The sequence below is a fragment of the Jatropha curcas genome, chromosome 9 (assembly GCF_041381405.1).
Source record: "Jatropha curcas cultivar XTBG-Jc1 chromosome 9, XTBG_Jcur_1.0, whole genome shotgun sequence".
NCBI classification, from domain to species: domain Eukaryota; kingdom Viridiplantae; phylum Streptophyta; class Magnoliopsida; order Malpighiales; family Euphorbiaceae; genus Jatropha; species Jatropha curcas.
In genome coordinates this window covers 3,477,813-3,494,854 of record NC_143159.1, presented here as the reverse complement: position 1 = coordinate 3,494,854, position 17,042 = coordinate 3,477,813, and the positions used below count along the sequence as shown (strand labels likewise).

Genomic DNA, 17,042 nt, shown 5'->3' with positions numbered 1-17,042 from the left:
AATAATTTACTTCATACTTTTGTTTATTTATTTATTTATTTATCCTTAAAATATGATATATATATATATATATGCATGTCTTGTATAATAAATTATTAAATATTTTTTTCCACTAGTCTTTGTATATTACTAAATAAATAAATAGAGATATATCTCTGAAGAAAAATGGATGTAATGGAGTCAAATTTACTGCGACTCACTTTTTAATTTACAGCTGCATGCAGCATGCACTGCAACAATGAATGACGATACTAAGCTTGAGTTGAGTGCTTGTCTTTTACCTTTCCTAAAGCCTAACAAAAAAAGCAGAAGTGACGTCGTTTCTCAGTGCTCTTTGTTTTCTTTATAGCCACCAAGTAAAGGAATAAAAAGCTTTAAATTAAACTAAAGCCCCATTAGTTAATCATTAATCCAAACTCCAAAGGCATGATCTACCTACCATCCCATCCTTTATTATACTATTAATTTCTCCTAATTATTTATTTATTTTTTTTTAAATTGGAAAAAATACATTCTGATTGGCAATGGTTGTTCGTCAATTGACTGTTTAAGAGATTTTAATTTGATGTTACTAATTTCTGTAATTGCTGACTATTGAAACAAAATAAAGCATTAAATATTTATATAAACGGTGACCGACGCTAGCTTATATAAATATTATCAATATCATAATAAAACTTCCCGTTAAAATCAATACAAAAGGCTTTAACTGCATTTTTTTTTTCTCTTATTAATAACATTAAAAAACATAATTTTTTTTTTTACTTTTTATTCATTCCAATATGGATTGACATGAATTTATCAATTATATAGGTGTTATTGGCTGGATGGTAAGCAATCTCGATTCCTGTAAAGATGGGAATATAAATTCGATCTCTGAAAAATATATATTACCGAGAGAGTCGAAAATTTTTATACTCTAAAATTCGAAAGGGATTTAACCTCTTAGTTATACTAAAACAATATGATACAAATGTGAAGGGAGAGATGGTCCAGTTAAGCCGGAAAGTGCAGGCGAGTAACTATTCCGCACCTTTAGCAAGATCGTCGTTGAAAGAGGCAACAATTGCTCTGCAAAGTGAGCCCTATGTGCGTTGCCACCGTACCTAACTTATTTATCTAATCACCTTTTCCTCAATTCATTTTTTTTTTTTTTTATTTTCCTTTTCCTTTTGCTCTTCCCAATTGGGACCCAAACTATATTTTTCCCACATATTAATTGGTCCCTCTTCTTCATTCTCTTATTGTAACTAATATTATTATTGAACTCTCTTTTCAAATCATCCAACTCATCTCACTTATGTCGTTGGAATTCTATTTTTTTTTTCCTTTTTCCTTTTTATGATAAGGAATTCTAGCTAGTTTTTTAGTTGACGTGCATATATATATATATATATATATATATATATATATATATATATACATTTTCTTTCCTTTTGATTTTTAATTAGCGACAAAGGGTTTGTATGTTAAACCTAAAAACATTTAAGATGACAAAATTTGTACAAGTCCCTAATTATGTAAGTCTCTCATAATCAATTTCTCATAAAAGCTTGAATATTTGGTTGGGAATGTAGGAAAATTAAAATTGTGAAATGCATATATATAAAATTCTTGAATAGTTGAATAATAAAATTATAAGAGATTTACAATTTGCAAATTTGAAAATCCCTTTGTCATTTAATCTAAAATTGGAGAACGATATTTATTTTATTTTTATAAACAATCATATCTTTCGCAAACAGTTTTATTTATTCATAGATAATCACGATTGTCATTTTTATTCATAAATGATCGTATCTGTTTACGAACACGTGTAATTAAATTATGTCGCTTGCTTGCAAATATTACGCTAGAGATCTTAGAAAAAAAATTCTAAGCTTTTAAAATCAAAGTTCTTTTGAAAGTTCCAAAGCAAATTTTCAGATTTGTCATCCGCAGATTTTCAAGACTTTGTTATATTTTCAGTCCATATTGCTATAACTTTGCAACAGTTAAGTGAGATAATTAATACCTTAAAGGTAGTGATTTTTCATGCTTCAAAAGGCTAGACTACACATTTACTATGTAAAATAAAATTAAATTCATAGTATTTTAAATGATTAAGTTAAAGAATTTCAGTAATATGAATTTGAATATCAACAGTAATAATCTGTCTGTACAAACTTAATTCAAATGTACGGAATCATAGAACACCAATCAGTAATTAATTGTCTAAATAGAGAGTACGTAAAATAAAAAATATTAGTGCTGAATTTATGAATTTAATTCTGCTGCTCAGAAAAACGTATAGTTAGCTAGATTAGAATCAGATAGCAATAAAGAGAATAACATTTTTGGAGGTGAAAAAACAGTAGCCAGTAGGTACTATATAAACGCTCAAAGCCAAAAGCAACAAACAGTGTCCAAGAATTAGACAAATTTTCCCACCTGCGTAATGCTCTAATGCGTTTCAGAAACTTTTAAAAATGGAGGTCCCAAGCATCTAATAGCAACACCCAACGCATTAATTAGTTATACAACAATCGAATTCAATGTGTTTGGTACCTGCATTTCATAACTGTTATTTTAAACATCATCTAAAATAACGTTAGGGATGGGAATTAATATTGAAATGGAGCTTGCTCAGCCTCACAGCTGGTGGTATAAGTGTGGTTTGTCGAATTGTCAGGAGACATTTTCTTGACAATTTTGGTCAAATCAAAGCCTTGCAATAAAAAGCGAGGTTTCACCCTGCGGTAAATCGAAAGTAGTTGGATGGTCCTTTGTTGCGATTAATTATGTCTACTTGTGTAGAGAGGCAGCCCCCACTAGCCTTGTTTTTTCAAAGCCTGTATTCATGGGAGAGGAGAAGTGGAAATTAAGGTCCCATATGCATATATTGCATTTCAGACGAACCTAATATACACATGTCCATAACACAATTATAGCAATGCAAGAAAGAAAATGTAAAACTCTAAGAAAAGAGAAATTTCAAAAAACAAACGAAGCATATATGCCTTCTGCTTAACCCTACATGAAAGAAAGAAATGAAACTTCTATTGACCACCATTTTTATAAGAAATCAAGAAACTATTCAGGAGTACGCTAGGTCTGAACCTCACGAATTATTATCATTCTTTATAACTATAATCTTGTCCATAAATTCATATCTACTTTCATAACTGTAGTCTAAATCCCAGTAGTGCAATCTGAAGAGGAGGTTTTTGCTCAAAGTAAGAAGCCAAAACGAGAAATGGAAAAGATAGTATAAAGTGGAGACACAAAAACAGCAAGGTCGGTGAACAACATATATAGAATTTGGGAAACTGAAAATTCTGTCAGGCATGAAATAACACCCCAAGAAATAATTTTAGCGGGAAGAGAGAATACATAAGTGGGATAGAGCAAGCAAACACACTGCATAATTGTGGTTGGTGCCCTTAAAATTTCTGACACATAAGAGAGGTTATTGCCCCACAATAACGCTTCACAGTATCACTCACTAACTTCTATGCCCATTTCTTTCAACAAAAGTGCCCGCTAATCTTACCACAGACAAATTTAGTCAGGGAATAGGAGTTGGATTCCCAATTGTTTGACTGTGCTTTGACTCCCTTAGATCCCTTTTGAAATCAGTTCCTCTATATATATACTTCCAAAACCCACTAGGGCAGTGTGCTCACATGGGTTAGTGTTAGGATACCCTAAAATGTTTATAATATGGGTTTATGGGCTTCAAACTGAGTGTTCAGCTACTATTTGGGCCTCAAATATTAATTGTTTTTTTGGAGTTTTGTTGACAGTTGATACCATTAATGGCAACAAGAAGATAAAAAAAAGTACTAACAGGATGGATTTAATTTAGAATGGTACCCCTCCCATGCTTGATAATTATTCAGTTATTATTCTTTGTTTTGGACTCAACTTTGAATAGGATAATCATCAGTCAATTTCAGTTATGACTCATGGTCCCTCTTCCTGACATTGGAATCTGAATGTTGGGTTATGATCATTTCATCAATTTTTTAACCATGTCTTTGGTTAAAGCCAAAAACACACTAACACTATTGTCCTTCATCAAGTTCTATAGCCAATAAATTATATTCTTTCTTTATTTTCATAACTAGATTATGTAGCAACTTGTTGTTACTAATGACTGTTGTTACGGTTTAATTGATTAATTCTCACTCGCTTTTAGAGGCAAAAAGACTGATCCAGAGAGAATTTACGATGCGGAAGATCAAACCCATGTCGTAAATCGTGGTGATTAACCCTGTAAATGTTTTTTCCTATTGAATTAACCCAATAGTATTAATAATTTTGTGTACATTACGTGGCTTATTTGTATATACAATCCAAGCCTCAACCACTCTTTGTTTTCACAACTAGATTTCAGTACAATGGATTCATGCGCTCATTATTCTTCCAACAACTACAACACCACGAGCATATCAAACATAAAGTTTCCCCTTATAATATTATAATTCAATAATTAATTACATTTCTTTTAATTAATTTGTTATGGTTGGATTATATACTTAAGCCTATAGTTTAAAGCTTTTTCTTTAGTGGGTATAAAGGCACATCTCAATAATCTAAACCACGGTCCATAATGGTGAAAAAAAACTCACTTCAACAACAAAATTAATTCTTAAGAATAATTAAATTTCACTCTTTAAAAGCAAAGTCAATACTGATATACGTTTATGAGTTTCGTAATTCTTTTGAGTCTTAGAATTTAAGCTTATCATCATTATAAATAATCCCTCCTCCACTTTTTATTGCAAAAAGCATTAAACAAATGAGTATCAAATTAAAATAAAGAAAAAATAAGCAAAATTAGGTTCATCCTTTTTTGTTTAATTATGAAAATTAGTGTACTGTTTTAATATGTAAAAGGTCATTTAACATTATATTATAACAACTTGATTGTACAAATACATAAACTCATCCTTATACCTTATCCAAAAAATTTTGTGGCACTTTTTACTTTTACTTTTGAATATTTCAACTCATAAAATTACATGTATTGAACTTCAATTTGCAAACTTTTACTATCAAACAGTCTAATTTTTAAATTTAAATCAATTAAACAGTTAAAATATAAAAATTAATTATTCTGAAAATTATAAACATCAATCAATGTTTTGCATATACAAATTAAAAATATTAAAAAATTATTATTTCTAGTGTAGATAAATATGCAATGTTATCAAAATTCATAAATTTAAATATAAAAACCAAAAATATCAAAAAAATTTATTGTTACTAGTATAGAGAAATATGAAATGTTATCAAAATTTATAACTTTAAATGTATATAATTCATCGTAAAGTTTATGGTGCTATAAAAATTTTTTATATAAAATATATGAGTGAATTTATATATATATTTAGGAATTTATACACTTGACACTACTTCTCACTATAAACACACACTCTATTACAACAGAAACTATAGACTTTTCGAGCGCTACAGTGAAAAAGAATAGATTTGCTTTCTAGAGACAAAGAAGCCCAATATTAGGCCCATCAATGGCCAACATTTATTCTAAGAACGGGCCAGCTAAATTTCCAATTTAGTTTAGGATTCTCGGCTCAGACGAGGCTCGGATTCTCTTCAAGGCTTTTAACTTTACAACCACCTTATCTTCCCCTCTCTTCTTTGCTCTCTCCCTACATTCTCCGTGGTCATTCCTCTCGTTTTTTTTCTACGGTCAACTTCTTTCTTTACACGTATAAACACGTGCATTAACACACGTCGACACGCTACAGCCTCTAAAACTCCATCACGCAAGGTCCAAAGCCAATACCGAACTAAATCAGATGTGTCTCATTCACTTCCACGTGCGAGTCTCCAGACTACATGGATCCGAACAAAAAATCTACGGTCTATAACATGCCACGTAGTAGAGAACACATTAAACTCGAGTATTCGCGATTACACAATCACCGAATATTCCACACCACTCGATCTGAATAAACCCTTGACCCTTCTATACCTCTCGCCTGGAAAAAAAAATTTTTTTTTATTATATTTTTTTACCAATTTAAATTGGAAGCCCTCTTTTATATTGGCGTGCTGATTCTATTTATGCCAATTTCTCTTCCAAAACGATTTCTTTTAGTAACCTCAGGAATTTTAATGGCTATTTCCTCTTTCGGTTCAACTTTGTCGTCATTATCGTCGTCTTCTTTCCTTAATTCGGTTCAGTTTGATTTTGTCCATCGTTTATTCTCTTCAGAGTTCTATTGTTTTCAGATTCGTAGTCGACCTTGTATCGTTTTTTGACATAGAATTAGTCAATAATCGGAGCAGCATCTAAAGATGGGACGGCGTAAGTTGTATTTTATTTATTTATTTTTTCTTAGAATTCGAGTTCAATTCAATTAATTGTATTTTTTGCTCAAAAACAAGGTGTTTTATGTATGCACATCCGCTAGAGAGATTCTGATTTCTATTTATTTGAATAATTAGGAAATTATACCTTAATATTGATAATTTGGATGTTTGAAGTTGACTTGGAGACCTGACTTTATCTAATTCTTGGAGGATGTTTAGGTTTTGATAGTGGCTTTGTGGTAAATTTGGCAGGGAATGCTCAGCGTAGAAACATTGCGATTTTGGATACCGATGACGATGATAATAGTAGTGTCAGTTCGTCATCGACTAATACGGATCGTATGTCTGTGTCCGGCACCGAAGAAGTTCAGCTTGATAAAGATAGTATACTAGAACAAGCTCTCGATGCTTTATATGAGAAGAGGTCAACTAATCGCCCTTTTTGGTCATAATTAATGTTTTCCAGCTTATTTTGGTAAATTTGGAGCTTTAGCAGTGAATTATACTTAATTAATTGCTTTTTAATTTTGTGGATACAGGGGTGCTACGAGAGAGAAGGCGTTGGCATCAATTATTGAGGCTTTCAATAGCAATTTGCAGCATCAATTTGTGGAGAAGAAGTAATAATACATACATTTTTGTTTTCTATATTCATTCCGTTAGGCATCAAGCCTCTTCTGGACTGAGATATATGCGCCCGGATATTTTGTTGTCATACTTTCTCAATAAACAGCTTTTATATTTTTTTAATCTATCAATTGCATTGATGTGGGTTTCCTATTGACGCATTTTTATATAAAAATTTTGTTCAAGTTCTAGTCATCATGCATTATCTACACAAACTTGTATGTTGAATGGTGACTCATATTTTTATATAAAAATTTTGTTCAACTTACTAGTCGTCATGCATTATCTACACAAATTTGTATGTTGAATGGTCCTCATTTTTTTTTTCTTATGTTCTTTCAGATTTGCTACTTTACTACATCAGTGTCTTAGTTGCATCAAAAAAGGGTCTAGCAAAGAGGTAGCTCTTGCATCGCACACAATTGGTTAGTGCTCCACCCGTTTTGCTTATCCTTCTTTATTTTTAAATCTGTAGAAATGACTTTGCATTATAATATGCACTTTCTTGTAGGATTGTTGGCTTTGACAGTGGGCTGTGGGGATAGTTCCCGTGAAATATTGGAGGATTCGGTTACTCCTATTTCTCAGGCTCTTAAATCTGGATCTGAATCCACAAAGATATCGGTATGGATAAAACAACAAATTATTTTCCGAATTTGTGAGAATTATTCTTATGTTCTATAATTTTTTTTTTTTTTTGATTCACTACTACAATGAAAGCTATTGGAGAGTTTGGCTGTTGTCACTTTTGTGGGTGGAAATGAACCAGCAGAAACAGAACGGTCCATGCAAATCATGTGGCAATTGGTTCATCCTAAATTGGGCTCTAATGTATGTATCTGCTTCCAATTTATGTTGTTTAGCTTTTGGTAATTGTTAAATCATATCAAGTTCATATAGCATGGAGCATACATATTTTTGTAATTTTTTCATTACAATTACACTTATGGTCGATGTGCCTACCTATTAATTTCAGTGGTGCATGTTTATTTTTCTTGCTTCAGAAAATAATCAATATCATTTACTTTAGGTCGTTGCTGTCAAGCCTTCTGCACCTGTGATAACAGCAGTAGTGTCTGCTTGGGCATTTCTTTTAACAACCATGGATGGATGGAATCTTGATCCCAAAAACTGGCAAGAGTGAGGAAATTTTTATCTGAAAATTTTGCCCTCATTTATTGTGTTTTTGCCTTTAGGTTGACTCTGCTTTTGGTCTCTAGAAATTTATTGGACTTGGTTTCCTGCATACTAAATCATCCATGTGTTCCATGTATTTGTCCTTTTTTTAAATACCAGTGGAGGTTTTGTTGTTGTCCCATAATTTTTCGGTGTTCATATGATGGATTTATCTTTGACTAGAAGGCTAAACAGCATTGTAATAGCCTCTGCTTGAACTAAGAAATTCAAATCATAATTGTTGTTACTTACCTTTGGCATTTGATGCAGGTGCATTTCTTATTTTTCTGGTCTTCTTGATAAGGATGACCGGACTGTACGCATTGCAGCTGGCGAAGCACTAGCTTTAATTTTTGAGATGGGAAATCTTGAAAAGTTCACTACTGAAGCTAAAGATTCTAGTGATAGCTTAGCTCCAGAAGGAAACAAATCTCGGGATAGATTAATGCATATCCATGGATTGAAAGCAAAAATTCTCAATCAAGTGAGAGATCTTTCTGCAGAGGCAGGTGGCAAGGGATCTATTAAGAAAGATCTTAATAGCCAGCGGAACTTATTTAAGGATGTCTTGGAGTTTCTTGAGGTACAAATTTATTCTTCTTCATTTATGAGATCCATTCTTTCTTTGGGATTGTGATTACTTTACATCTTATCTTCTCAGTATGGTTATTCCCCTGAAGTGTCGATGAAGATTGGAGGAGATTCGCTACAGACTTCTTCATGGTCTCAGCTTATACGGGTTGTTAATCTCATCTTCATTTACTTTTTATCAGTGATTTTGATGTGTGCGAATGGTACTTAAACCCTTCAATTTTAATTCTTTGACAGTTGAACTTTTTAAAGCACTTTCTTGGTGGTGGTTTTGTAAAGCACATGCAGGTTGGTTTTGTTACCCTCAGTTCTGTCATCATTGGCTTCTGTATCAAGATTTAAGTTTTCTACTGGTTGTACTGTATTCTTGTCTGACTTTTTGACATATGCTTTTGTTGAAACAGGACAATGAACTCCTTCATGAAGTCTTTGGTTTCACGCCAAAGAAAAAATATCTTCAAGGTGTTGAACATCAAATGTCTAGTAGTGAAAAGGTGAGTTTCTTACCTTTATTCTTCAACACAGACACAGTCCCAAAAAAAAAAAAAAAAAAAAAAAAAAACCATAAAAATAAAAATAAAGATAAAAATTTCTGATGCTTTATCTTTTGAACTTTTTAAAATTCACACAACTTTCGTGCCTTTCTCTGACCTACTGCTTTAATATCTCATCAGCAACATGTTCTGATGCTTACTTCTTACAGAAGTTTAGGCTTTTATTTCCTTATCTGAAAGATTTTATAGATATTGACTGATATGAGGTGTGTTTTTGTGTATCCTTTCAATAGGATGATAAGAGCTTTTGCAAGTATCTCACTTCCTACATTTAGTTCTTGTGCCCTTGTGATTCAGTGGCTTTTTAATGTGATATGCGTGCAGTCAGAATTTATGGTTCTCTTGGGTCCGCTGGACCAGTTTCATATTGCCCACTATTATATTTTTAATTGGAATATAAATTTCTTTGGGAAGAGAGTCTGGAAAAAATGATAAGGAGAAGGACCTGGTGAAAATAAACAAAACTTGTGTTTTTGGCATGTGAACTTAAAAACTTTGTAGTGGGTTTGAACTTGTGCGATGTGATCTCACAGGCTGGAGTGTCAAACAACTCAAATACCATTGAGGCAATCCTCATTGGTCCACTTTTCAATGCTTTATGTTAGTTGGTCATTCCTTGGATGTATTGCCAATAAAATTTTCCTACCTTTGAATTTATCTTTTCCATATTAGTGATACATATTCTTTGTTGCAGAGGATGTTCCGGTCCCCAAACTCAGTTCTCAATAAAGCAAGGACTCAGTATCTGAACAAGCAGCGGATGTTATCTAAGGTGGTTGCTTCTCCACTGAATTGGCTTTATTGGTCATTTTGATTAGATATAAACTTAAGATGTTCTTAGGTGCAGCTATTGCTTTTGATGGTTTGATCATCAATTACTCTGTCATCTAACGTTGTTCAGTTGTTTTTCCCAATTTACAGGATAAAAATGTTGGGCATTTTGCAGTCAATAATGGTGATGAAGAGGCGTGAGGTCTCCAAGATAGGCTGCTGAATAAACATCTGCAGTAATAGTTTATAGGATTATGGGTTTAGCCTCCTAGAATTTCATTTTTGTGTTCTTGTGGACAAGGGTACCCTTCGGGGGCAAGGCTGGGTTGTCCAAATTATACCTGGATTAAGTTTTATTATCATCTGGTTAGATTATGAGCACAAATGAGAATATTGTATTTGTAATGCTATTGGTTATTGTGCTAAAGATAGAATGTGATGGACTGAGTTTTTTCAAAACTGGCTCACTTTGAATCTCTCTTAATGCGTTGATGATGGCAATATGTTGTCCTCGTTGGCTGTTGGTGGGGTAGATTGGGCTGTGGGAAAAGAAAAACACAACAGCTATATTGTCAAAGATCATTATATTTGCTTACTTGTAACTGCATCTTGCGATGCACGAATTTCTAATTTTATGATAGTTAAAAAAATGGCAGGAACATAAAACAGAGAATGGCAGGATGGTAATTTGAGTAAAATTCCGAGTCGACCGTTGAAAAACAACTCAAGAATTCACGCAGCCACTGCGCGGATTATTCGCAAATCTGAACATTTGGCGTTTGAAACAGGTTCATATGAAGAACCACATGTAAACAATCCGCCAAAAGAGGAAAAAATAATTTAACGTATGGCATGTCAACTTAAAAAAAAAAATTTCAGGGTGTCAACCATGCGCATGACAAAAAAGGAAGGGGGAAAGCAAATTTGCACGCGCTGGGCACCAACACCGGCACTGGCACCCTCTTCTTCATTTCCTTTCAAGGACGCACTAAAACTTGGTAAATAGGAACAGTGCTTTGCTTTTGAATCAAAATCCCTACTTAGTGTAATGGTAACCAAACTATACAGTTGTGTTTATATCTGAGGTAATAGGTCTTTGCTAAAATTGAAAACTTTGCTCGTAGGATACACTCTCCAAGAGACCTAAAATCCAGATAACCCAGAAAAATGCTTATTTATGGCTCTGTCCTTCCTGTAATGGTTATTTCCTCTTCCTCTTCTTCCTCTGCCCCTGGAATTTCCTGCATTTCCTCTCCCTTCCACTTCAGAACCCTCAGATTGGTTATCTTGCTCTTCATGTGACTCCTTCAGCCTTCCACCTCCTCGTCCTCCACCCCTCCAACCTCTACCCGTGGGATTCCTTGCATTCCCCCTGCCTCCCATCTCAGGTTCATCAGATTCCTTTTGTGCTTCCTGCTCCTGATACTCTGTCAACTTCTTCACTGCACCTATAGGAATGTTACCACCTTGCCCAAGACCATAAATTAATTCTCCCTGTGCTTGGCTAACTAGTGAAGCTTCATTGTAATTTGCAACCGCAACTGAACCTGCAACCTTGTAACTGTAATTCTTTCCATCTTTGACATAATATTGCGGCTTTTTCCTCGATCCCCATTTTGTATTAGGAGCAGCTTGAGCTGAATTTTCTGTTTCGGAGCTTGTAGATTTCCCCAAATTATAGCTGATTTTGTCACTTAACAATCCGTTCTCCTCAAACCCTGATTCTGCAACACTCAGACCTAGGTCATCAAAGGAGTCATCATATTCATCCTCATACTCATACTGTTGAGTCATGGCCATAGTCCTGGCAGCATCCATGTCATCTTTATTATCAAGGGTATAACTTGGCTCATCATTAGATTTTCTAACAAACCTCCCCACTGTAGATGACGATGAAACAAAGGGACTCTCAGATTCCCTCCCTCTGGCCACCACTGTATTAGTAGAGTCAATTGGATTTGCTGAGGGGGCTGGTGTAGATTCAACTAATTTTCCTTTCCCTTTATCCTTTTTGCTCATGGTTGAAGCTGACTTAGCAATTGGCATCGTTTCCAACGATGTATCCAAGCATTTCAGATCATCATGGAGAGTCCCCTCAAGTATCCTCTGAATAACTTCTTCTGGATCCTGGTTATAGACTTCAAGACAGGCAGCTAAGTATCCCTTCCCGTAATCAGGAAATAGGTCCTTTATTTGACTGATTTTGGACTCCTTGATGGCTGTATCTTCATCCATCTCAACTTTGCTGTTTGGAACAGGGGTTGGCAAAATCAGTTGCTCCTTAACAGTACCTTTTAGAGAAGATGTTATTATCCCCAATAAAAAGTGGAAGTGTTCATCATCCATGAATATCCATCCTGGAGGAAACAAGTTGAACAATAAGCATCAATATGCTTTTGTCAGCATTACAAGATTCAGTTGTATGGTACAAAGACTGACCATCCATTGACTTATACCTTATAGTAGATTTGAGCTGCATAGCAACGTGGTCATTAGAAAGAAAATACAATTTCAGTATTTGCTTAACCGTGAGCCAATGTCAAGATACCTTGAACTATGGGGCAATTTCATCCTACGCATGAATCATCCCCATGAAACGTGCAAACAAGATCATTACCAGTAATGATGTGGAGCCAACCCCTCCCATTTACATTAGTTCTAAGATATTGATAATTTTTTATCCAGGAAAATGTTATTGCATTTGAAAACAGATAAAAGGATATTTATTTTTAACTTATCTCTAAAATTATAAATGCACAGGGGAAGGCTAACCTTGCAAAGTAATGAGCCAGGTGCACCAGGGACACCCTTTAACTTATCTATAAACTGATGTCAACGTCTGTGTATCTTAGTCCACATGATTTTACATGGAATAAACTTTGTAAGAAGGGCACTTACCAGCACTTTGTAAGCTCTGTAGTCTCTTCATTAAATGGTAATTCTTATCAATATTCTGCAGAAATGTATCCCTGTGTTGGTTCTCCTGAGTGTACAATAGAACTCCACTGATCTCTCTAAAGGTTTGAATCAATATATCTGCTCTTATGACTGGGTCCTCTACTTTTGCTGGAAACATTTTTGTTATAGCTGGAATGGGAAGGCAATCTGAGGACATTTCATTGCTTAAATAGCAAAAATCCAATAATTTCCAACCAAACTTGACAATCCTAATAGACAACATCTTCAAACTAACAGCAACATTTGATATAATTCCATCATCATCTCCCGCAAAGATGATGCGAAAGCCCCGCTGCAAGGAGGGAATTAGAGTATCATGCAATTTCGCAAGCATGATCAACAATTCCTCATTCCCATAACTGCAAAGGCAACAGAAATTGGAATGCCGTCCAGCCAAAGTTTGAAGAATTTTCTAAAATTGAAAAAGAAAATATGCAGAAGATAGACCTAGTCACAGCATTATAGCTCCAATACACATACAGACTGCTCCAGCAGATTTATAATTCTCAATAAAGCAATTTCATCAGCAAAAGCAGAAAAAAGACAAACCCCATGGTAAAAGCTTAGTACTTCTATATGAGATGCAAGAATATTTTCAGATCATTAAAAACAGTTTATGGCTTCCCGGTTATATAAATTTAAAATTCCTGATCTAAACAGGTTACCTCATTTCTATAGGGCATGAAAAGAATACAGCTGCTGGTTTGTATGCATTAACAAAAGCATCCATGGAAACAATTGCATCATTTATAAAGTCCATCACCTGCAAAGAGAACAATAGGGCTTAAATAACAATGATATATCTGATTAAACAACAAACGGTACATAGAACTCAATCTAAAAGATGGCAGCAACTAGTTTCATAATTTCACAATAGAAACAATAGAGAACAACTCACCTCTAAGAAATCATAACGAAGAGAACTAGATCCAAGGTCTTCATGGCTTCCAGAGGAAAATAACGCCTATTAAGAGATCATGCAGAAAATTTTAGCATCAGTTGCACAAAATAAGCCATAATCCCATTTATCTTACTCTGCAAAAACAAGAAATTTATGGTTTTAATCCTTAAATGTTTCCACAAAACTAGTGCTCATGGATTTGAGTGCAAGGCTTTCAGTATCTAAAATCTCTTTTTCATCCCACAAGAAACAGCATACTATCCTTCAAGTAAATGAAGAGGAAAACTAAAGATACGAGTTATGAAATAAGAGGCTACTAGAAATACAAAACAGAATTAAAAGGGAGAATTCAGTAAGTAAACAGGATGTACCGATTATTGCATGGGTGATACTACAAATGAAAGACCAGTTCCAAATAAACAAGCAAAAGTAACAGATTAATATATATACCACGTCAGTTCATACAGAAGCCAAAAGCAATTGAAGGCCCCAAGAAAAGTAGAAAACAATTTAATTAATGAATGTTAAACATTATTAAGACACAACATGTTCAAATCTGTCTAGAGAATTTCATAGTTAAATAAATTGCGGCAATATTCCTTTAACAAGACATGAGATTCAATGCTGATACACTGTGTGAAAATTCAACATACAGCTATATCAATTCGGCACGTGATTCATAAGGAAGAAAAGGATATCTTTATATAGATCAACAAATCACCTCCAAAGATGAGATGCAACGCTGATACATTGTGTGAATGATGCCCAGAAAATGAGACATTACAGCAGTTAAATTACCATGGATCCCGGGCTGCGCTAGCAAAGCATTCTCAACCTGGAGAAAAATTAAGTGTATTCATGTGTGACAGTTATAGAGCATTAAAATTCAATTTAAGACATAACAAAATCAGTTATAGGCTAAATGTTATAGCATGCTTTAAGAATTGGTAATAGTACACCGAACTGAATAAAACATCTAATGAATATCCAAGTGATGATAGAGACAAATTGTGACATGCATACCAGCAATTTTGTCAATTCTTCATTCTCATGACCATATATAGCACATATATCTAACAATTTAGGCAAGTCGAGCAACCTTTTTTCCTGCAAAAGAACTACATGAAGAAAATAGTGAACAAAATGCACAAGGAAAGATACAACCAGAGAAGCAACTAGCAGAACAAAAATTCAAAAGCCAGTTGAATCCTAGCAGGCCTATGCTTCCAATTTTATGCTTTTTGTTTGCAAAAACTTTGTGTATATCTTTTCGAATGTTTTTCTCTTCTTTTTGTGAATATTTTGTAAATAGCAAACTGGGGTAGATTCCTTCATTTCATTCATTAAGAAAATGGACACACATTATAGTGATGGAGTGAGACAGTCCACCTGCATGATCTCTTGAAGTAAGGGTATCAGCAGCACGTGCACCTGGGTCCCTGTTGGAAGATCTGCAACAATATATTGGCAAAAATCAAGTTATATAAAATAATAAAAATGAATGAAGAGACATAGAAGCTTTATATAGAGCATGGGAACCTACATGCGATACAATACCATGAAAACACGGCGACATAACTCGTGCTCTCCGACTATGATGCCTGCAATCATGCCCTTAGCTCCACGATGTGGGAAATCATACCATCTAGTCCTAAATTTTAGGAAACTGTCCAGAAACTCATGCAAGGAAGTGTCACTAGCCACTGAGAAATGTGTCAAAAGGTAAAAAAATAGAAGTCGGCATCAAAACGCTCTAATTAAACCAGAGAGATAACTGTAATAGTAATAAGAATAAGAAGTGAAAAACAACAAAAACAAGGCAGTAGTGATGACTTTCGTGCATTAAAACTAATGGTAAAAGCAACAATACAGACAATCACATTTCTAAACTAGTGCGTGCAGTAAATTTCATGTTGCTTGAACTGTTGGCAACAAAATGCTAGGTTTGAATCCCCAAAACCAATAATCTCCAATCTAGTTTTACTTTCTTATGCATTTCATTACAATCAAACTATCAATCAAACCTTGTTAATATCATCTAAAACTCCAAAACCAGTAGCAACAATATGATTACACCAAGTAAATGAACTACCTTCTCTCCAGAACTCTCTAGGGCTCAACTTGAGCAACCGAGACAACTCCCTGTTCAAAAGGTCCACAACTCGCTGCGACTCCACTGGATCCAATCCTCCTTCCTCGGCACCAAGTCCAGCTGCCACCGCCTCATCTTGCGGCAAGTAGTTCACGAAATTGCCAGTGTCCTGAGGTCCAGCTACTGCTCTGCTCGACACCCATTTTCCATTATCCCCCATCCGGACCCTACTGGATGACGCTGCGCCAGTATTGCCGGTCGATGTTGGAGCAACGACCTCGGATTGCTTTGAGACCGATTCTCTAAGAGAATTTGAGAGCGTAGGATTAGGATTAGGGTTTTGATTTTGATTTTTAGGGACAAATTTCTTGTTGTTTTTTGAGAAATTTCTGTTGTTGCTGTTGTTCCAGTCATGCTGAGACTTGTTTTCATTGTGAGAGTTACGGCGCGACATGTTAATATGTTTTCTGAGTTCGCAATAAAGAAATGAGAGATGAGACGGACACACAGCGAGGAAGAGAGCAATAGCGGGTAAAATATGAAGGTTTGGCTCCCAAGCTGAAGCAGTTGACACAAGCCAAGAAACGCCTCTCTGAATCCTCCCCTTCTAGGCTTGATTCCTGAGTTACGGGCTTTTTTTGCACTGCTCCCTCCTCCACGTAAAGAGAGGTACTTCGACACAAATTAAGAAGATATGGTTAGTTTTATTAAATCATAATCTTTCCTTAATTTTTCTTATATATCCTTACAGTTAATATTAGTTAATCTATATTATTTCATCAAAATTAAATAATTCTTGCTAAATTATTCTTAAAATTAATCAGAATATAAATTTTTAGGACAAAAATCAAAGAATTAAAGTTATTAAATTGACTTTAATGACAACAATAATACTTTTTTTTTTTTTGGCAGGAGCAAGAAATAAAATGTAAAGATTATCCTCTCATAAAAGGAAAATAAAATATGGAGCAGAGGAAATATCACCTTTTTTTATAAATAAAGTATGATATAAATTTTGTAATTTTATATTTTACATTGAAATGGGGGA

General features: G+C 34.3%; 2 protein-coding genes across 2 annotated transcripts; one reads left to right on the top strand and one right to left on the bottom strand.

The window, feature by feature from the left end:
- Positions 1 to 5,719: 5,719 nt before the first annotated feature.
- On the top strand, positions 5,720 to 10,502 carry SAT32 (interferon-related developmental regulator family protein / IFRD protein family). Its single transcript, XM_012212845.4, has 13 exons — positions 5,720 to 6,319; positions 6,577 to 6,748; positions 6,864 to 6,944; positions 7,294 to 7,376; positions 7,463 to 7,575; positions 7,672 to 7,782; positions 7,982 to 8,091; positions 8,398 to 8,710; positions 8,789 to 8,866; positions 8,956 to 9,006; positions 9,123 to 9,212; positions 9,967 to 10,044; positions 10,194 to 10,502. Exons 1-13 carry the CDS (start codon positions 6,310 to 6,312, stop codon positions 10,242 to 10,244), a joined length of 1,341 nt encoding a protein of 446 aa, XP_012068235.1. The 5' UTR covers positions 5,720 to 6,309; the 3' UTR covers positions 10,245 to 10,502.
- Positions 10,503 to 10,966: 464 nt separating this feature from the next.
- Positions 10,967 to 16,683, bottom strand: LOC149493469 (Ubiquitin system component Cue protein). The gene is made up of 9 exons (XM_089726265.1): positions 15,995 to 16,683; positions 15,446 to 15,605; positions 15,292 to 15,353; positions 14,926 to 15,020; positions 14,624 to 14,737; positions 13,900 to 13,965; positions 13,667 to 13,764; positions 12,942 to 13,360; positions 10,967 to 12,400 (listed from the first exon to the last, which is right to left on the bottom strand). The coding sequence occupies exons 1-9, from the start codon at positions 16,446 to 16,448 to the stop codon at positions 11,187 to 11,189; spliced, it is 2,682 nt and encodes an 893-aa protein (XP_089582391.1). The 5' UTR covers positions 16,449 to 16,683; the 3' UTR covers positions 10,967 to 11,186.
- Positions 16,684 to 17,042: the final 359 nt, after the last annotated feature.